At 51.1% G+C, this 21576-nt stretch overlaps 1 protein-coding gene across 1 annotated transcript; it reads left to right on the forward strand.

Annotated features, from left to right (window-relative positions):
* The first annotated feature begins 13180 nt into the window (after positions 1 to 13180).
* Positions 13181 to 16833, forward strand: GDF7 (growth differentiation factor 7). The gene is made up of 2 exons (XM_030236319.2): positions 13181 to 13508; positions 15911 to 16833. Exons 1-2 carry the CDS (start codon positions 13181 to 13183, stop codon positions 16831 to 16833), a joined length of 1251 nt encoding a protein of 416 aa, XP_030092179.2.
* The last annotated feature ends 4743 nt before the right edge of the window (positions 16834 to 21576 follow it).

Raw genomic sequence — 21576 nt, forward strand, 5'->3', positions numbered from 1 at the left:
GATTTTCTACAGAGCTGAAGTCAGTTAGAGATGTGTTTGCAGTTAGGACTGATGTCTGTATTTACTTTTGATACACAATTTACTCCCAACAGTTAACTTTCACTGACACACATCCCAGAGGGGTTTTCTCAGCCACCAGCCTCAGCATGGGCCTAGTGGTGTGAAAAAGGGGAATAATTGCCACCTGTGCTCCAGGACTGCTCACCAGCCATCTCCAGCAGGCACTGAGGTCCCACAAAGGGTTAAAGCAAGGAAGAAAAACCTCTCAGAGCCTGTTAGAATATTGAGTGATTTGTGGCTGGGGTCTGTTCATTCTGTTCCATGCAAACGGACTGCAGCCCTACAGTTTAATCCCTCTCTGTTCTTCACAGGGGCATGGGGAGATGAAGGGTCTCCATCAGGGTCAAGGTGTGACCCCATGAACTCATCCCAGGGTCATGTCTGTCTCCTGTACACTGAGCAGGGACCAGCTCTTGCAGCACTGCATCCCTGCCTGGGTGTGATTCTTGGCAGCTCATGGATTTGCTTTTCATCTCCTCAAAGCAGCAGGAGAACAACAGTGAGTTTATAAGCCCAAAGGAAATTGTCCACCAAGTTTTGAATCCCTGGCAGAGGACTCTAGCTGTAATCATGGCAGGATGAGGGGAAATCAGAGCCCTGCTTAGGGTATAGTAAATAAAATGTAGGGGGAAAAAGCAAGGGCAAAGGAACATATTTAAAAACAAAATAAATCAGCTATGGAAACAGTTTAAAAGGTGAGCATGGAACTTTTTTCCAGCCTTGATTTGGGAGAGGTGCAATATAATTTCATTACTGAAAAAGGCTGCACTAAGAGTCTAGTGAGATGATCCCTCCTAACACTATTTGTTTTCAGATGACAATTACAAAACCCAGATGTGAACCACTAGGAGATTTTATATTAGGACTGAGCTTCTCAGTGAGTTTCAAAGGTAGCCAAAATGGTAGATTTAAAGTTCACTCTTGTTATATGATGTGGTAAGGTTGTTGATAGCCTGTCATGGCAGTCTTTTAATCTACACACCTCCTAAGCTCAGTATAGATTTATTCTGGAGAGAAGGGAGCAGAGTTATAGAGCTGTTATTCATTATGCCTCATGCTTTCCTCCCTGCTTTAAACATTTAACCTGTAATATGATGAGCCACATGTCAGGAATAATCTAGTATAAACCATAGGTAATCCCTGCTGAAAGATAAGCCTGGCTCTTGACCTGCTGCAGCCCTGTAATTAAAATTCCACCTCTCTTAAGTTTGGGGGTCCTAGGTAAATCACAGATCACTTTCATGGTAGCCAGTGAGGAAGAAAAGATGAGATTTCCTATTTTGCCTCAGTTTAATAAAACTAAACCCTAAAATGCAGAAAATTGTATTATTTAAAAATCATATCTACAGTAGAGAGATACAGTGATTTTAATTCTTTTTCCCACCAAAGAAACCATAGGTTTTGGGTAGTTAAGTCTTTACATAGCAGCAATGGAAAGTTTTTCCCCAGTCCAGGAAAAGTAAAGGAGCAGTCAATACCTGCACAAGTTTCCTCCTAAATATGTTGCCAAGGTTTTCAAGTCCTTCTTCACCACACACCCAACCGAAGCCGGTGCCCAAGGATTTTACCATCACTTCCCTCTCTCCCACCAAATAAGCTCTGGAGGTGTTTATGTTTGTGCTAAGTTATTTAGCTGGAGATGAGCAAGAGCCCAAGGCCTGCTTGGTTTTGGTGCTGGCTCCTGGTTGCTCATTACCCAGATGAAAGTGTGGAAGTGACTCCCTTTATGCAGATTCCTGACTGTAAGTGTAAAGGTTGAGAGTGATGGAGACCCAGGATTCTCTGCTGAACTACCCACCAGAGCACAGTGTGAACCATCCTGGTTAGAGCTGGCCAGGCTTTCTTCCTGGATTTCCTTTTAAAATTAGGAAACCTTTCAGGGTCATTGTTGGAGCTATTCCTCCATTTTATGAGTGATTCTGGACCTGACTGAAGTTCTCCCAAAAGGAAAAATTTCAACAAAAAGGGCTGGGAGGTGAAGGGGTGTTAGTATGTTATTCTTCAGCACCTCTTCCTAAACAGGGGTGTGCAATTGCTCTGTCTGTTGCTCCCTGTATCTGCCACTCTCTGTGGCTGCTCCCCACTGAAAAACACTGCAGTAACTCAATGACCCATTTTAACCAAGCACAACACAGGAGGAAATGGCTGGACAATTTTCAGCTTCTCCAACCACTGTAAAAACCTGGCAGCTCAGTAGGTGAGAGGCCAGGATTTGTGTCCCTCTAAGGGAAAAACTGAGGCATAAACTCAGCAGATACCTGTTTGATTTGGCTCACCAGCCACTTCTCATATACCTCCAATATGATGGAAATAAAAGGCAAGTACAATGCAGGCCTTTTGGTAAACTGAGTCACATTGCTTCTGCTGCATTTTTTTCAAGCCAAAATAACTAATTTGGCAGATGCTATGAGAGTCATTTCAATGGCCCAACCCTTTCTAGGTGACAGCAAGCCAGGATAGAGTGACCCAGTTGTCCAAGGAGCTCTGTATGATGCCTCTGTCTCATAGCACAATCAGTACAACCCATCTCATCAACCAGTCATTCATACACAGCTGGGGTAGGAAGGTGAACATCTTTCCAGGTCATTGCTGTTTCTTTCAGGAGCTGAGTTTAGCTCACAAATGTTTTACAACAAGCATTTTGAGTCAGATGCTCTGATGCTTACCTAGAAAGTGGCTAATAAATTCTGGGTTTCCCCAGGTCATGGACATGGGTATTTACATTCATGGGTTTTTATTTAAGATATTTGTGGCTGCAATTGTAAAGGTGTTATGAAGCAGTAACTACTTGCCTATCTAGTGTCACACAGGGAGATTATTCTTGCTTTAAATTAGATTTTGACCTGCACAGCATCTTGCTCTGTGCTGATCTGGTGGACTGGCTTTGTAGTCAGTGGACAAAAGGAAAAATTCTGATCCAAAGAGTGGCACAGCTGATGTGCGTCTAACAAAGCTCATGTTGTAGATCAAGTGAAATGAATCTACCCTAAATACTTCTTTATCACACTCTTCAAAAACAGTGAATACTAAAGTGGCACTATATGGGTGTTGGAGATTTTAGAGAAGTGGGTGATTGTGCTTCAGAAAGACAGTGGAAGAAAACATCCCCAGAGAGAGATGTAGCCTTTTATGGTACAGTAGTGTAGCAAACATTTTCCATATTTTTCTCATGAGTCAAGTTTTCAGCTTTGTGTAGTGCAAGAAGCAACCAGCACCTGAGAGAAGCAACCACCACACGAGAGAAACAATCAGTCTGAGGAGAATGGAAATGAATTCTCCTTGGGAGATCACATTGTTAAGCTGGTCCTACAACTAGCTGTTTTTATTCCTGGTTCATATGATGGAGCCTAAGCTGGGATCAGTCACTGGGGCATTCAAAGCTACAATTACAAAACCAGAAGGGTAATTGCTACCTGAGCATTGCACAGTCAGGGGAAGTCCGGACCGTGCTGAACTGGGAAGTAAAAAGGGAAATGCAGGAATTGAGAAGAAGCTGTTTGCATGGAAGGTGCTTTTCCTTCCTGACACTCCACCAGGAACATCCATTCCAATCCTGTGCAAGGTTGTAAACTTTAGTATTTCCTTAATCCTTTTCCCAAGCTGCCTACAAGAGCAGTCAGGGACCTGTTGCAAAAGAGAGGGAAAAACTAAGATGGGAAGGAGTGTGGCTGTCCCAGGATCCCAGCCAGCCCTTCCCAAGGCAATGTTCTTCACTGCTCTTGCTGCCAGCTTCTCAGCTCCCCACCAAATACAAGGGCACAGACCTTTCTTCCAACAAGAAAAGCCACTGTTTCTTGGCTGGCTAAGGTTCAGCCCAGCCATGCTGGAATAAGCTTTTGAAGGAGTGAAGGCTGGGCCACAGACAATCCTGCCAATGACCAAGGTTTTCTACACACAGGCCTGTCAGGTACCCCGCCCTGATCTCCAGGGTCTCCATTTACCCAGCTTTTCTCCAAGCATTTCATTTACCCAAGAAAATTAAATAGTGCCAGGGAGCCAGCTGAGCATTGTCACAGAGTTATGAGGGTCTCTGGTGTGTTTTTGCACTCAGACCCTGATGAAGAGTTCCTGGGGCAGTTCAGTTGTTAACAGAGGCCGGGGACCTTTCTCAGCTGACAACTTGTACATGACCATCAGTCTTGGAGATGAGGGGAGTTTATCCATGTGGACATGGGCTGATCCATAGCATGTGATCTTGGTACCAATGAGTGTTCCTACAAACATTTCATGTCCATGTATAGATGTGGCCCAAGTGGCTACCTCTACTTGCACAATTATGTCTGCCTGAAGAGCTCATGAGTCTTTATATTCACAACCTCTCTTATAAACATTGTGTCCACAAACCAGTACTGTACAGAGGAAAAAACTGTGGAGAAGATTCAGATCTGGGTTCACTTGCAGTTTCCACAATGGTAATTCATCAAGGCCCAGGACAACCTTTATCTGTCCTTGTGCCTTTGACTCTTATAAAAACTGTCAGCCAAGACTGAATCTGCATGCAGGGTGAGGCCCTACAGTAAGGACAGAGGCAGAATTTAACCTCCTTGTTCCACGTGTGAAGTGCTGGTTAACAGATCAGCAGCTGCCCTCCGAACAATCATTTAATTTCATTTCATTTCATACAGGACTCAGTCATATTAAGTATTTTGAGCTGCACTTTTCTTCTGGACACAGATGAAGGAGCCCAAAATGGCATATTTTGACTTACTAACTTAGTGGGATCAATGGGTGAACCACAGAACTGAGCAGAGCTCCCTGTACTCTGCTGAAATGACCTATACACAGTGCTGTGCTCTTCAAGGATTTCTTCAGAATCAGAAATTACATTTTATTTTTTTTTTCCTACTAAATTCTGATTATTTTCTCATAAGGTCACATGCTCAGGTGCTAAAATAAGTACCTGGGGTTTCTCTGCAGGATACTCAGGACACCCCTGTAGAGTCACAGAATTATTTAGGCTGGAAAAGGTCTCTAGACATTGTGCTGGTCAATGGGGCAGAAGGTTAGAAGGCCCCCCTCTTTTCTGAGGCAGCAGCTGGAAGTCTGGATGTCTCAGGTAGCACCATATATTCACATTAAAGAATCTGATATTGTCTCAGGTGTCTGAACCTGCGCATAAGTGTTCTGGTGGGTAAGGACAGACAAGTGAGCAAGGCAAAGCAAGTGTGTTGCCTGCCTTAAATATAAATCATAGAACCATAAAAAGACCTGGGTTAGAAGTGACCTAAAATATTATCTTGTTCTGCCCCCTCTTCTGTCATTTGCAGGGACACTTTCCACCAGGTCAGGTTGCTCAGGGTCCCATCCAACCTAACCTTGTAAACTTCCAGGGATAGGACATCCACAGCTTCTCTGGGCAACCTGTAGCTGTGCCTCACCACCCTCACAATAAAGAATTTCTTCTTATCATCCAATCTAAATCTCTCCTCTTGTAGTTTAAAACTATTCCCCCTTGTCCTGTCTCTGTCTACATGTATAAAAAATGGCCCTGTTTGTTTTCTGTAAGCCCCTTCAAGTACTGTAAGGCTGCAGTGAGGTCTCCCCAGAGCCTTCTCTTCTCCAGCCTAAACAGCCCCAGCTCTCTCAGCCCATCTCCATAGGAGAGGTGCTCCACCCCCGGGATCATCTTTGTGTCCTACTGTAAATAACAGGTCTGTGCCTTTCTTGTTGAGGCAGAAACAGATGCTACCCAAATACTGATGTCAGCCTACACCAGCTTGTCTGCAGAGAGCCGAGATAGGCAGTTGTGAACACACACCACTATGAAGTGTTAGGGAATCAAGGTCATACCTAATAGGGCACTTGACATTCCACACTGGTGTGTGTCAGTGGCTCCATCCATGCAACTGTCCCTGTCCAGAGGCATGCCTTTAACGTTGTGGGAGAACTAAATAAATCTGCAGGGGCTTCAGGATGTACTACATTGCATATATGTCCTTTTGTTGCATTTACCAATGGCAAGATACACAGGCAGAAAACTTGTTCTAAGTTACACCTCAAAACTTTGCAAAGGACCCTTCCTTAAGCAAGATGTGAATTGCTCTTTGTATTAACTCGATGACTCTTTGAGACAGAGTCTCAAATGTGAAATAAAATGGAACTTCACCTGACACACCCATAAGTAAAAGCTTTAATACCTAATACCTGATCCTGCAACTCACACAAGTGTGTCTAATGCACAGAGCAGAGAAAAAGAGGTGTGCACATAAAATGTGTTCCCATTTGCAGCCAATTTTCCACCTCCCTCCTTTTTACACAGGACTCACTTTTACTGGGTTGCTTTATGAGTATTTCACAGCCTACGCGGAGAGAAACCGGAGTGGGTGCCTTTCGAACTGCTAGTGCCTTCCACGTTCCATCCGCGCCTCGGAAAACACCTTCCACGGAGCCGCAGTGCTATAAATCCCTTCTCCAGGAGATGGTGCTCCTGCCCTGGGAGAGCCCTTTCCAGGGCTCGCCCGCTTCCAGAGGATGCTCGGTCCCACCGCGGCCACCGGCCCCTCTGCTGAGCTGGGACGGGGTGATGGGTCCGTGGGATGGGTTTTTTTCCGAGCTTCTCATGCTGCTCAGCAGCTGAAGGAGAAGGAGACCCACAGCATGAATTTTTGTTTACAAACCAAAAAGTTGGAACAGGCAAGATGGAAAAGGAAAGCAGAAATCGTGGGGTTCAAATGCACAACTGGGTAGGAGGCAGTGGTAAGAATTAGTTTGTGAACTGCTCAGTTTGTCCCATGGTGTGTGCTGGTGTCTGTGGGGCCTTTCAGGTGAGATTCATCTCTCCTGTGGGGCCAAACCTCCCATGTGTGTCATGGATGGACATGCTGCCCTGGCAGGGAGGTCAGGGACAATCTTTGATGGGAGTGATGCAGACCATGCAAAGCTGCAATCAAACATGACTTTGCACCACTTCTTTTCCCCCACCCACACACTCACCCACCTTCCTCCATTCCTCCTCACAGCCCAGCAGAGCAGGAGGCACAGAGGAGTGAAGGGAGGAGTGCTGGGCTGGGGCTGAGGGTTAGCAGGTCTTCTCTGGCCATCTGCACACCTCAGCTAATCCCCAGGGCTTGTTGGTGTCCCCAGAGTAACTGTTCAGGAAACCAAATTTGCCAGAATTTAGTTCCATTTGTCAGGTCTGTGGTAGAAAATAAAAGCATGGGATTAGAGTGCTGAAGAGAATGAGAGAAAGAAGGTAACAATGCTAAAGGGTAGGAAGATAACTTAAAAGGGAAAAAAACCACCAGACACCTTCCTCCCATGTTCATAGTGGTAAACATCTGCCCCCAGAAAGTCATGAGTGAGATAACTGGAGTTATTATTGGTGTTATGACCCATAACTGGAGTTGCTGGTGTGACTTTGCATTGAGATGGAAAGCAAAGAACTTGGGTTTTGTATGGAGAAATTCTGTCTCAAGTGGCAGAGAAGTGAGCCTGACACCACAGTCATGAGCAGCACTGGCTGAAAGGCATGGGGAGAGGGCAGAGAAGGAATCTTGTAGGAGGAGTTGGGAACTGGAAAGATCAGGGTGAGGTACTCTGTTCCTTTTCTGGTGTTCCCTTGGGCATCTGCTGGCAAATACTCTCCCAGCCAGGTCTCCCCTTCTCCTCCCTGATACCCCTAAATCTGAGGAGCCTTGACAAAGGGACTGGGAGCTAGAGGACAAGAAGTTGGGGAGGATGTGAATTGGGAAACTGATGAGAGGAAAAAAGACTGAGTGGAGATTAAAGGATTTAATACATAAGAATAAGGAATCATGGAGCAGAGCTTAGGAGAGCTTGAGGACAATGCTTCCCCTCATAGCATCTCACATGTTCATCCAGGGGTGGGGAGGAGACAGTTGACACCTTTCTTGACCTCTGTGACAGCTGTGTCAGCTGGGCTCTGTGTCCATGCTGTAGGAACTGCTTTCTGGAGGTACTGCTCTTCCTCCAGGAATTAGTAATGGGAAGAAGATGGTTAGTTAGATTGAAGAGGAGCCCAAAATGAAGGGAAGTGAATCCCAGGCCTTCCAACCAGATGCTGGCCTAGACTACCACCGTGAGGACACTTGGGGTGAACCATCACCATGATCCAGCAGCTGTGATTGGTGCATTGACAAATTACTTGCTGACTCTGCACTTTTCAAAAAGCAGAGTCAGCTTTTATTTTTTTTAAAATTGACTGAGTGCTCAGTTGTGTTTTGACTCACTATTTTCAGGTGGCTTATGCCAGACCCTGTCGACCAGATGCTGAATAGGACAATTTTCCCTGAGGGGATATTGGAAAGCCTTTTTCAAGAAGCTTTTTTGTTTCCAGAAGGATTGAACTCTCCGCAAAGCATTTCCTGTCCCCTAGTTAGAGCTCAGTGCTCAAATTGCTCAAATAGAAAGTGATGTGAGACAAGCACAGCTTTAGGCAGCCAGACTGAGCTGACGTCAGGTCTCTGGGCCTGAAGCAAAGCAGCCTACGGGGTCCTTGAATCCATCTGATGTTTCACGCATGGAGTTCTGTACCTTGATTTGCCTTATCTTCCCTGGCTATCCCTGAGCAGACAATCAGAAGGAATTCAGCTTGGCCTCAGTTTAAGTAAGTTTTGGAAGGAGTTGCTGGAAGATTTGGAAAGAAAACGAGGTTGTTGCTTAGCTACTTGCTGAGCTGGCCCTTCTGTCACTTGTAGCCATCTCACTAGAAGACATTTGTTAAGTGAAGCCCCAAGAGGCTTCTTGTGTGGTCACTGCATAAAAACACACTCTTCCAAGTAGCCACTGGCATCAATGGTTTGATCACTGAACTTGCTCAAGACTTGAAAATCTGGTGGAGCCCCACTGGCTCAGCTAACAGAAACAGCTGCAAACACCTCCAGTTTTGAAGGGTGGAAGGGGATTGTCAGTAGCCTATTTCTATTCCATCAGAAAGGGCTGGTGACAGGAAAGGTGAGGGGGAGATGCAGAACTCTGGGAATGTAGCTGAGACATGAGGCACATGGTTATTCCTTGAGGATTTCCCTTCTGCCTCAGTTTCCTACTTTGAGAAGTGGTCTTCCATGCGTGGTGGGGTTCTAGTTATATCAAATTCATTCCTGAGCTGAAGAGCATCAGTAGGGCAGCCCTTCTGCCAGGCTGGGACCTTGCCCACAGCTGTACAAGAGGAGGTAGCCATGGCAGGGTGATTCACCATGACCAGGACTCAACAACCTGAGCATGGAGATGATTCTGTGCTCCACACACAAAGGTCTCCAGCCTCCATGGACAATGCAGAAGGACAAGAGCAGTGCTAGGCACAAATATAGGAAGCTCAGGAAGGGGAGCTCAGAGCATTAACAGAGGGGACAAGCTCAAGTGTCAGCCAGGCAGGAATGATTCCTTCCTGACCCTGAAGCAATCACCATGCAAAAAATGTTCCCAGTAAGAAAACTGACTAAGTGAGAAGATTGTCCCTTTCTTTCCAGAAACCTGACCAGAAGGGTCTATTGGTCAAGGAAGGGACATGTAGTGGGACATGGTGCAAGCTGTCTCAGGAGTCAGGATCCCTCCTGAGAATACAGACATTGGCTTCATGTTACTTGGGACTGGTTCTTAGGGAAAAAATAGAGGCAAATGTGGCCCTTTATCTTCATCTTAGGTTTTGGCACACTTCCGATTCAATACTCTGTGAACAGGGTGTCAGGGACAGTTTCAAAACTGTGTTTTCAGGCCATGATAGAGATACCCAGAGGATTTTTAAGTGTAAAAGCAAAGAGAGATGGAGCAAGTGAGCGGGGCTGGAGCCAGGATCAGCACGTTGGTTGTGGGGCCCCACGGGCAGGAGCACATTGCTGTGCCCACAGCAGTGGGGAGTGCCCTCAGGAGGAACCAGTCTATTTACTGGTGAAGCTGAATGGACATAAAATCTCCCTCAGTTATGTGGGTGTTTTTTTCTGTATAAACTTGCTAATTGAGTTGTAAAATAAAACTGCAGCCCTTCCTCTCCAATTTCTGCTGCTGCAGCAGCGTGCTAATTTGGGTTTGGAAGGGGGCTGGTAGAAGGTGGCTTTTTGCCAGGGTGAAATTATGCACAAAAGTTTTGCAGTGGGAGAGAAGGGAGCCCATCCCCAGCACAGGGAAGGACTTGGGGCAGGAGCTGCTGTGCTGCTGTGCAGTGCTCTGGAGGCTTGGGAAGGTCCTGCAGCTGGGCTGGGCTGGGCTGATGGAAATTCAAGAAAGCCCAAAAGGGTTTAAATGAGGCTGCAATGGAGAACAGATGGGAAAGTCAGTGCTTGTGCGTCTCGATAGACGCTGTGTGGTTGGGAGGATGTGCTGCGGGATTTCATATTACCCTCTGGCTCAGCTGGGCAGGATTTGCTGCTTGGGTTGGGGTACCTGTGTGTGTGTGTGTGTGTGTGTGTGTGTGTGTGTGTGTGTGTGTTCATGTGCCTTCTGGTGCTCACAGATGTGTGCCCATGTCACTGGGGTTGTGTGGGGGTCTGTGTGCCTGTGTCTGGGTCTGCATACAGACAATGAACACAGGGATCTGCCTCTTGTCACCCAGCAGCACAAGGCTCTGTCATGGGGACAGCTGCACACAGGGACAAGGATGGTGTGGTGCAAATTGATGCACAGGAACCAATTGCTCAGCTCTGCCAGGTCGCAGCAGGCAGGGCTTTGGCCCTGGTGCCCATACTGGGGGCTGAGAAAAGGACTGGTCTGTGGGCAAAAAAAGTTGTGGGGGAAGAACAAACAGGAGGCACAGCTGTCTGTTGCATCAATGTAACTTTAATTTTTGAAACAAACAGATAAAAAAATGCAGTGACAGTGAGTTCCAGTCCCAGGGAATTTGGGGAAGCTTGGGGTTCCACATGTGTCGCAGTTACATGCACCCCGACCTGCAGGAGAATGTGCAGACTTGGGGGCTTGAGGCTGAAAGGTTGTGGGACTGGGGCTCACACTCACCATTTTTGTACCTTTCACTGTTTCCCATGAAACTGACTGTGTGAAATGGTTCTAGGCAGGATGCTCCAGAAACCATTGCAAGAAGCCTGGAGGTTTATGGATAGACTTGTCTGCCCATTCAACAGTCCTTCCCACCCCACCATCCTTCCATCCTTTTCCTGACCCTTCCTTAGGCAGAGCTGAGTGCTGCCATGTGGGAGCATCAGGAACACAGTCTGGAACCTGGGGCTTCTCTTTGAGGTGGGATAAAGTGGGACAGGACCAGACAGTGCCTTTTAGAATTCCCATCGTTGGGAACAGATGCCCTGAGCACTGAGCCCTGCTCATGTTTTGGTTCTGGGAGGGCTCCTGAGTGGAGTCTCAGCACCCTGGCCAGGGGGGAGTGAGGTCTCAGGGCTGGGAGGTCTTGTCAGATGTTTTTTTAAAAATGACCTTTAATATCTGAACAGCATCAGGCTGGATTTATTAAGGGACTGACAGAAGAATAACAGTTAATGAAGGCTTTCTCTGCGAGCCCTTCCCCTGCCTCCTGCCCCAGCTGAGTTAGGCTCCCGGGGGTCACCAACTGCTGAGGGGTAGTGTGTGCAAGGTGTGTGAGCACACTGAGTATGCAAATGCCATGCAAGCCATGCCAACCCCACGGGCAGGCTGTGCAAGCCTTGTGCAAAGGCTGTGCAAACTCTACAAGTGCTGTGCAAGGTGTGCAAATGGCTTCAGGCCTGGCCATCCAGCGCTGCATGGGACAGGAATTTGTTGGGATGGGTTTTTTTGGGGATGGTGTCCAGGGAGTGCCGTCCGTGTCTCTGCGCAGTGTGTGTGTACATACCGAGCAAAGCCGCTGGTTGGCATTAGAAACCTGCTCACAATGCTGTGACAAGACACCTGTAAAATTACAGCAAAAAGAAATCCAAGAGGCTGCAGTGACAAATGCTCGTGAGAAGTGATTGTTTCGGGGGAGAGAAGAAAAAAAAAAAAAAAAGCCGTGTTTGTTTTGGCGAAACACCTACATTCCTTCAAATAAATCATCGCAGCGCTTGTTTTTGTATTTGCGGAGAAATCGCAACAGACATAACCAGGGACTTAAGAGACTTGAAATAACATCCTAGTAAATACCCCACTTTGTTATTTTAATCGAGACCCAAGGAAACATCTGAATTTTACCAAGGAAACCCTCCGCGCGAGGGAAAACATCAGCCCGCAGCCCGGCTGGGTCTTTGTTTTGCTCCGGTGTCGGACTCCCGAGGCGGAATTACCGGGGCCGATGGAGACGCGGGGCAGCCCGGGGCACCTCGGAGCGGTGCGGGGGGAGCCCGGGGCCCCGGGGCCGCCCCACAGCGGGTCGCTCCGGCTCCCCCGGCCACTCTCGGCCCGGCCCCGCCGCCGGCATCACCCCCGCGGGTCAGTGTCGGGGAAAAGGGGTCTGCCCGAAACATGGGGTGGCGGTTCCTCCGTTCGAAACAGAGCCGGGACAGCCCCATCTCCAGTGTAGGACCGAGACCCCCATCCCAGTACGGGGTGGTGAGTGACCCGCTCCAGTACGGGGAGCAGTTTCCCATCCAGTCTTCGGTGGTCTCCCGGTCAGTCCCCGCTCCCAAATATGACCCCTGCAAACAGAGGCGGTGGTGCCCCCCATCTTCCGGCCATCCGAACTGGGGTCGCATTCCAAAGTCAAACACAACCCCATTCCACCCCACAGCCAGGCTGGGGTGACGCCTTGGCACGGGACTGTGGGACGCGGCTCCCCCCGCCAAACGAGAGGTGCGGGTGCCCTCACCGGGTGCGGGCCCGGAGCTTTGAGGGATCTCTCACCTGCCGGGGGACACGGGGCGGGATCTGATGGAGGGTGCGGGGGTTCCTCACCTGGCGGAGGAGGCGGGGCAGGTACAGAGGGGATCCGGGGGTATCTCACCTGCCGGGACAGGCGGGGCGGAGCTCGAGGGGGCTCCGGGGGGCTGTCTCATCTGCCGGGGCGGGCGGGGCGGAGCCCGAGGAGAGTCTGGGGGGGTCTCTCACCTGCCGGGGCGGGCGGGGAGGGTGCGGACGGCGCTCGGGCGGGGAGGGGCGAGCGGCCGGCAGGGGGCGCCCCCGGGCGGCGGGCGGCCGCGGCCGCGGCGGTGGCGGCGGCGGCGGCGGCGGCGGGCGAAGACGATGTTCAAAAGCGGGCGGGGAGCGGCGGCGGCAGCAGCTCCGCGCCGAGCCCCGGGCCGCCGCCATGCGCCTCCGCGCCGCCGCCGCCGCCCTCTGCCTCTGCCTGCTGGGCGCCTGCCGCCTTCGCCGCGGGCTGGAGGCCGCCGCCGTGCGCGGCCCGTCAGCGGCCGCTCCCCAGCGACCCTCGGCAGCCGCGCCTTCCTCCGCCTCCTCCTCCTCCACCGCCGCCGCCTCCCCCTTCTCCTCCCCGCCGCGGAGGGACGGGGCTCTCCGCAACGGCACGGTGGTGCCGCATCATTACATGGTGGCCCTGTACCAGCGCCTGGCCGCCCGCCGCGCCCCCGGCCGCCGCGCCGACACCGTGACGGGCTTCGCGGAGCGGGCGCGCAGCGGTGAGTGCGGGGGAGCCGCGGCCGGACGGGCGAGTGTGGACCGGCCGCCCCGCCGGGACTCCGCCGTCGGGCGGGAGAGAAGTCGGTGCTTGGGCTTCAAAATGGGCTTGGGGATGGAGACGGTGCACGGCTGTGGGGATCGGGCTCCTGTGTAGATGTGGGAATGGATAGACGGGCTTGTGCATCACTCTGAGCGTGAGTTTGGGGACATGATGGCACACGGAGAGGATGCCCGCATGTGCCCGGGATAGGATTGTGCGTCGGTTTCCGCACGGACTGGTTGCGGGGGATGGAGCTTCACGGGATAGGGGCTGCGCATCCCGCTTGTTTAACGGGAACGAAACCGTGCGCGAAACTGAGCGTGGCGGTGGGAGCGAGGACAGGGCTGCGAGTGGGGTTGTGCGTGAGCGTACGGTTAGGAGGGCTGACGATGGGGACAGCAAAAGGTTTGTGCCTGGCACCGGTGAAGGGATTTGCCGGCGGAGATGAGCGTGGCGCAGAGCGAGAGGCTGGGGCGGCGATGGGGTTGCGTACGTAGTCGGTATCAAGGATGGCGCTTGATGCTGAGGATGCAGTTCGGGACAGGGTGCGAGGTGCAGCCGGACACGACGGGGTGAGCGGCGGTCCGGGGCTCTCGGGACCTCCAGCCACCTGATGCGGGGCCGGGGCGTGCGGCGCACTGTGAGAGCAGCTTCTCCGCGCCGCATCCCCCGTCCTGCCAGAGCCTTTGCAGCCCGAAAAAACTCCTCAGGGCACCGCGACGGGCCGGGCCGGGCCAGGGAGGGAGCGCAGCCACGGTGTCCCTGGGGGTGCTCGGCCCTGGGCTGCCGCAGCGCTCCGGAGCGACTCCCGCTAACGCCGCCGGCTGAGCTCGGAATCGCGGTCCTCTTCTCCCTCTTCGCTCTCTGTTGCCCTCTTCATACCCCCGAATCTAATAATAATAGTAACAATAATCAAATGCATATACGCACTTAATGATATACTTTTAACAAATACATGTATATATGTACTTCGCGCCCTGCCGACCAAGTTCGCTTGGCTAGGGGAAAAAAAAAATACATTCCCGATCGAATAAAATGAAAAGGCAAACTGAAAAGCAGAGCCAGCCGCACCCCGTCCCTGTCGCTGGTGGAAGAGCCCCCCCAGCCCCATTCCCACACCCAGAAGGGGCCGTATCCTGCCGGCAGCCTTTGCGGGAGGAGATTTACTGGAAGCTGATGGGGAAACGTCGGGGCAGCGAGGCGGGACCGGGAGGAGGATGCTCCGGTGGGAGGGTGGGCAGTGCTCGGCTTGTGAGAGCTGGGCGAAAACTGAGCACAGGTCCTGGGAAGTTTCAGCGCAAAACGAAACCAGATGAACTCTTCAAAGGGATCTCCTTATCTGCTCTTATCTGCTTCTCATAGGAATTTTAGATCTGCTTTTCAAATAGTAATTTTATTAACCATAATGAATAATAATAGTGCTGTTAATGATAATAATAGCAGCAGCAGCAGCAAATGACAGGGAGAAGAAGTTTCCCCCCGGCGGGCGGTGCAGGCTTCACCCAGAGGCGCTGCCGGCGGGGGTGGGCGGGTGCGGGGCGGGGGTGTCGGGCAGGGCTCTGCCGGCAGCGGGTCGGAGCGCTCCGGGCAGAGCAGAGATGTTTGCATCATGCCCAGGTCAGGTTTCTCGTTAACGAGGGAGAAAACAAAAAACAACCCTCCCAGAACTCAATTCACCTCTTCTTCCCAGCTCCACCTCCTTTGGTGCTTCTTTTTAAATTCACACTGAATATATTTATTCAGTGCCAGAAACTGCACAAGTCTGTGTCAGGTCTTTGGATCCACTAAAAATAGTGCCAAACTGAGGCTGGGATAATTTTCAGCCGCTGTGGGTGCCTCTTTTAGATCAGTGTGCCTGTGCCTATCTGCGAGGGGAAAGTGGAATTTTTAACAGCATGTGTATGTGTGTGACACTTGGGGCAGAAGAAATAGGTGACAAACCCCTGATTGGGAGTGGTAATATGCTGCACAGGTTTAGGTGTGGCTTCCGTGACAAAACAGAACAGTGGTGCATCTGGGGTCAGTGGAACACCTGTGAGGAAGCAGAGAAGCCTCCTCAGGATGTGGAGAAGAGTGCTGATGAGAACTCACTTGTTTGAATTGATTCCTCGCTCCCTCTGTACCTTCTCCTTCCCATTTGTTTTTGGTGCCCCCAGGCAGAGCGGCGTTCCTGGATGCAGGACACACAGCCTGTGTCCCGCAGGGATGCTCAGGAAGCCGTGCTGCCAGCGAGATCTGCCCCATTACCTCTGCGTCCCTCGCACCTCCCTAATGAGAGCTTGGCTTTGGCTTGCTGATATTTAAATATTTTTTTCCTTTTTTTTTTTTTTTTTTTTTTTTCCTCTGTGTTATCTCTTCCAGATGCCTCCCCGTCCGCCTCGGAGCAGCGATACCTCTTTGACATCTCCAGCCTGCCTGAGGCAGAGGAGGTGACGGGCGCAGAGCTGCGGATCCTGCGCTCCGTGCCTGAGAACCGGAGCTTGGCGCTGTCCCCCGAGGGCACCTTCCACCACCTCCTCCTCGCCACCTGCCCCGGCCGGGACGGCGAGGAGCCCCGGCTGCTGGACTCCAGGGCCGCGGACATTCTGGACGCGGGCTCCTCCAGATGGGAGGTGTTTGATGTCTGGAAGGCCTTGCGAGATCAGAGGGAGAGCTCGCTCTCGGGAAAGCCGCTGTGCTTCCTGCTGAGGATCGTGTCGGATCGCTCGGGGCAGCTGCTGCCCCCTCGGCAGCTGGGCTTCGGCAAACCCCGGCCACAGCCCCACGAGCGAGCCCTGCTCGTGGCCTTCTCCCGCACGCAGAGGAAGGAGAACCTCTTCAAGGAGATCCGGGATAAGATCAAGGCCCTGGGCAGCCCCCCGTTCCTGGAGCCCCCCGATCCCGGCCAGGAGGCGTACCTCAGGCGGAGGAAGAGGAGGACCACCATTGCCGCCCGCTCTGGGGGCAGAGGCCACGGGAAGAAGGCGAAGACTCGCTGCAGCAGGAAGCCCCTGCACGTGAACTTCAAGGAGCTGGGCTGGGATGACTGGATAATCGCCCCCCTGGATTACGAGGCCTATCACTGCGAGGGGGTCTGCGACTTCCCGCTGCGCTCCCACCTGGAGCCCACCAACCACGCCATTATCCAGACCCTGATGAACTCCATGGACCCCGAGTCCACCCCCCCGAGCTGCTGCGTGCCCTCCAAGCTCAGCCCCATCAGCATCCTCTACATAGACTCTGGGAACAATGTGGTTTACAAACAGTATGAGGACATGGTCGTGGAGACGTGTGGCTGCAGGTAGCAATTTCTGCAGCTCTCCCTATCCCTGCCCTTGCTCAGCAGCTCTGCCCATTTTATATATATATATAAATATAAATATATATATATATAAAATATATATATATAGATAGATATATACACACATACACATTTTGGTGTGTGCCTTCCCAAAAGCCAAGCTCAGAGCAGGTGTTCCCTGTCTTCCCTGGGCTGCCCTGGCCATGACCCCAAGGGGATGGGGGGTGTCCCTCTGAGACCGAGGCTGCCACCATCTCTGTGCCTCGGGAATGTCTCCTCGGCCTCTGAGCTCTGCCTGATACACTTGGTTTGCCTAAGTGGAGCTTACAACTTCTTTCCCAAAGGTTTTGGAAAATGTCTAGTCAAAATTGTCTTGGTCAGAATGATGACCTGGGGTGGGGGGAGGTGGAGTGGTGTCTGCAGCAGAGGGATCAGGTCAGCATCACCCTCTGGCTGTGGCAGTGGGATGGAGGTGAGGTAGGAATGCTCTTTTCTTTGAGTTAAAGGAGTTTTTCTGGCAGTCTTCAAATTGCTGCCCTGGGCTTCCTGGTGGAAAAATAAGGGATCCCTGGGGGAAGGCAGGGGGTGGAGAACCTGTGGCTGGCATGGGCTGTATCACTTGGTCCAGGCCTGTTTGCAATGGGGACAGGTTTGTGAGTCTGCTGGCAGAGACAGGAAAGAAGGAGAACCAGAGGCTAAAAGAGTCAGGTCTGAAGCAGAGTTTGTGCTCTTACAAAGATGGGAGTGGCCCTGGGAGGCATTAGCTGAAGATGCCTCCACTCCACATGGTCCAAAGCGCTGGCTTTGTTGTCTGTGTCTTGCAGGAGGTACTGGTGGGTGAGTCCCCTCCCTTTCCTGCACAAAACTGTGTTTCCAAGGCATACTGGGAACCCAGCATCAGGCCTGCAAGTCACACAGCCATCCTGACCATGTCTGGAGAGAAACAAAGGTCCCAGGTTCCCTAGGGAAGAGCCATTTCGCTCGGGTTCTTCTCTTTCCAAATGACTATAAAAGCACTAAGCTCCACCCTATCTTCCTTTGGCATTGATTTCCCAGGGAGCTGTGTCTCTCCCTGGAGTGCTGGCTGCTCCCTGCTCCATTAAGGGAGCTGGATCCTCCAGGAACAGACCTTTCCCATGCAGAGGGCTCAGTCCTACCCTTAGTGCTGCCCTCAGGGACTGCTGTATGAAGTGGGCTGCTTTGACATGTGCTGAAAGGGTTTTAGTAACTCAGGAGCTGAGTTAATAAATTACCTTTAAACCAGAGAAGCTCTTCTTCCATGCCAGGGTGTGCTTTGGATGCTGGGAAGCTTTTCTGCTGCACCTCAGTGGCTTTTGGTACCAAACTTTGGCTTTGGCTGGGTGGCTTGGCTTAGACCAGAGATGTATTTGCACAGATTTTGTGTTTGATGGTTTGTTTTTTTCTTGTGCCCAGGGTGTTGCTGTGTAAGCATCAGTGCTTATTAGTGATGGTAGTTTGCTTTTGGAGGAGATAAATCCCTGCTGGAAAACATGGGATTTTTCCTGCATAAATCCAGTTGTCCTCCGTGGCAGGGGTGTTCTGCTGGGAGGGCTGAGCCTGGCCAGGGCAGAGAGGGGATCACCTCAAAGAGCTCTACTGAGATCCAAATGATTTCAAAGATCAGAAAAGCCTTGGTGAGGTTCAACAGCCCCCTCCCCCCAAGTGCATCAGTAGGAAGTGAATGTGTCCATTGAAAACAGCGACAGATCCACTGGGATAACACCCCAGCCTCCCTCCATCCCCACCCATGGAGCCTGCTCTGCATCCTCAGGCTGGGCAGGTGGCAGCTCAGGAGAGCAAGTGTGGTGCCCATGAGTCTCATGTACCCCCCTGACACCTGCAGAGCTCCTCTGGCTTTACATCTGTGCATCCAAGAGGAAAACCCATCTCCCTACCTCAGCATGCATGTAAATATATGCTAATGATGTACCTGCCTCCAGGGGTCCAGGGGGATGCTCAGAGATGGAGGTGGGGGGAAGGGGAAGGATCAGGTCCATGCCATGGGTTTTCTCCCTGTCAGCATTTGGGGAGGTTCCTGAGTGGGTGAGGAGGGGTCAGCACGAAGGTTTGTGGGTTTCCTCTGCCCTTTGGCTTCAGCACAGCTGGTTGGAGCAGGTTGGCGTAGCAGTGCTCCAGCTGCCAGATTCCACATCAGTTATAAAGTTACCAAGCTTTGGAGGTACCTAATTTTTCAATTGCCTTTGGTTGTTTGATAGTTTTTCTCACTGCTGAGACCATTTTTTAAAATGTTTTTGTTTCTTTTACCCCCTCCCCTTCCTCCAGATATTTGTGGTGAAGGTTCATGAGCAGTTCAAATCCAAGCAAGATATATATAGCTCCTGGCAGCCCCTGCTGGCTGGTGGCTCTTGTGAGCCTCCACCAAAAAGGTGTCCTGAGACCTGCTCCTGTCCAAGGGGTGGTAATGCCAGTGACTCCCAGTTCTTGTGGGTATTTTTCATCCAGAGTTGCAGGGAACAGACAGATGTCACCCACCTTGGGTCTGGAGGTGGCTGATGGAGAGTAGGGTGACAGGTTGGCTCTTGCAACTCTTCACCCCAGCCCCAGTTCTGGGGCAGTGCCCACTGCTGGGGCTTTTGTCCTGAGCCCCACGATGGCTTTGCTGGTGCTGGGGACAAAAGCAGTGGCTCAGCTGCTGCAGTTCTGTGGCCTGGGTCACAAGGATAAATGAGAGGGGAAGATTTGGGGGAGCACAGGGGCTGCTGCTGCTGGCAGTGATGCTGTCCATGCTTTCACCCACTGGGAACCCAACCTGGCTCCCCTGGCTGTGGGCACTCCTGAACAGGAGTGTTTGGTGGGGGAGCAAACCTCATCCCCCCGAGGGGAGCCCAGAGCTGCTGGGGCCTGTGCCAAGTGCCTCCTGTTCCTTTCCTGGGCAAACAACCTCTGGAGGACAAAGGGATGGCAAAGGATGGAGTTGGATCCTCTTTCTGCTTCTCTGAGGAGTCAGGGGAGGCACTCCCTGCCTGGGGCTGCTCCAGGGGCATGTGGATGGGCAGGGCAGGGCTGGAGGAGAGTGGAGCTGGGGGCTCTGGTGGGGAACTGTGCTGCTCCCCCTGAGTGAGCTGCAGGGCTTGGCTGTCACATTGCTCATTGCTCCCAGAGTAATTCCAGAACAAAAGCCACCACTGTCCCCTTTATGAACCCCTGCATGACGACTGCAAGGGCTGCATCTCCATCCCCAGGCAGATTTGGAGGTTGTACCAAGCAGTGGGATTAGTCTTGGGCAACAACCATCAGAGCCTTTGCAAATGTGCAGAGATTTATGTTAAATATTCGGGAAAAAAAGTCACAGAAAGAGTTGTAAAGCTCTGCCCAAGGAATTGTAGTCATCATCCCTGGAAGTGTTCAAAAACTGTATGGATATGGTACTTGAGGAGACAGTTTAATGGTGAATTTGGTGCTGATGTGGGGCTGATGGTAGGACATGATCTTTTCCAGCGTTAATGATTGCATGATTCTAAACGGGGGTGGTGGGTGTGAAAGCCTTTCCCAGGTTCTCTCAGCTGAGTGGTTGCAGCCGTGCACTGTTGGGACAACACAGGGATGTGTCTGTAGAGGGCATGGAGCAGGGAATCCTGCCTTTGGAGAGAGGTTGGTGGGGCACTGGCTGCAGGATAGTGGTGGCCCAGCCCACCTCTCATCCCTGGAGCTGCTTTTCCAAAGAACATCATGCTCTAATGCCAAAGGAAAGAAAAAATGTATTTCTGATCAGTTGCCTCCTGCCTGAGCTGAATTTTGGGCACATGTAAACTTTATAAATATGAGACTAGAGGTTGAACATGGACAAATATTAATTCAGCAGTCTCAGAGTGATTTTAATGGATAATTATAGGTTCTCAATCTGCAGTATTTATACAACCTTTCCAGTTAAAAAAAACCCAAACAGTTTCCATGCAGTGCATATTCTCCTGGAGGATTTGTTTGACCTTGAGCACCATTTTTATCTGCAGGATATAATTACAGTGAAACTAGAAATATTAAGCATTTGAAAAGGACTGTGTATCCATGCTTAACTGGCTCCCTCCTCTCTGGCATGGGAATGAAATTGCACAGGAATAGGGAAACTTGCAGAGTGATCTCATTTGACTTAGAAGCACTGGGGCTGGGATCTGGGGGAACTTGCCCAGTTGGGACAGGGATTGACTGGTGTGTGTGTGCCTTATCTGGGGGTTCTTTGAGCTTGTGCTCAAGCCATTGCCTTCAGGAACAGTCAGAAGCAAAATTATTTTGTGCCCTGTTTAACCCTGGTCACCAGGGGTGCTTCTGGCCTAGAAATACTTCTCAAGAATCACAGATTAAGGAATAATTGCTTTTTAATTCTCTTAAAATAGGTGGCTTTTCTAACCATGTGTTCCCCCAGCCTTTTTTTTTTTTTTTTTTTTTACATCATACTTCAAATCCAGTGATAGGAGGGAAATGAGTATCCTCTGGCAGAGAGAAAGATTCATATGGAAAAGGGCTTGATGTAGCTCCATCCTGGCACAGCTGCATTGATCCCAGTGGCCTCACTTCTGACCAGCACTGGCAGATGGAGCCACATCCTCTTTGCCTGTTGGCTGATGGTTGGCATACCCACGAGGAAAAGGCTGCAAAGGCACCAGCTCTGATTAAAAGCAAACCCCAAGCCTTGAGCCTTCTGCTCAGGTTTGAGTGCCCCTGGTTCCTGAGTGTGTTGGCACCCCGTGGGTTTTAACCCAGCCCTTGG

This window comes from Serinus canaria, chromosome 3 (genome assembly GCF_022539315.1).
Source record: "Serinus canaria isolate serCan28SL12 chromosome 3, serCan2020, whole genome shotgun sequence".
Classification (NCBI taxonomy): Eukaryota; Metazoa; Chordata; class Aves; order Passeriformes; family Fringillidae; genus Serinus; species Serinus canaria.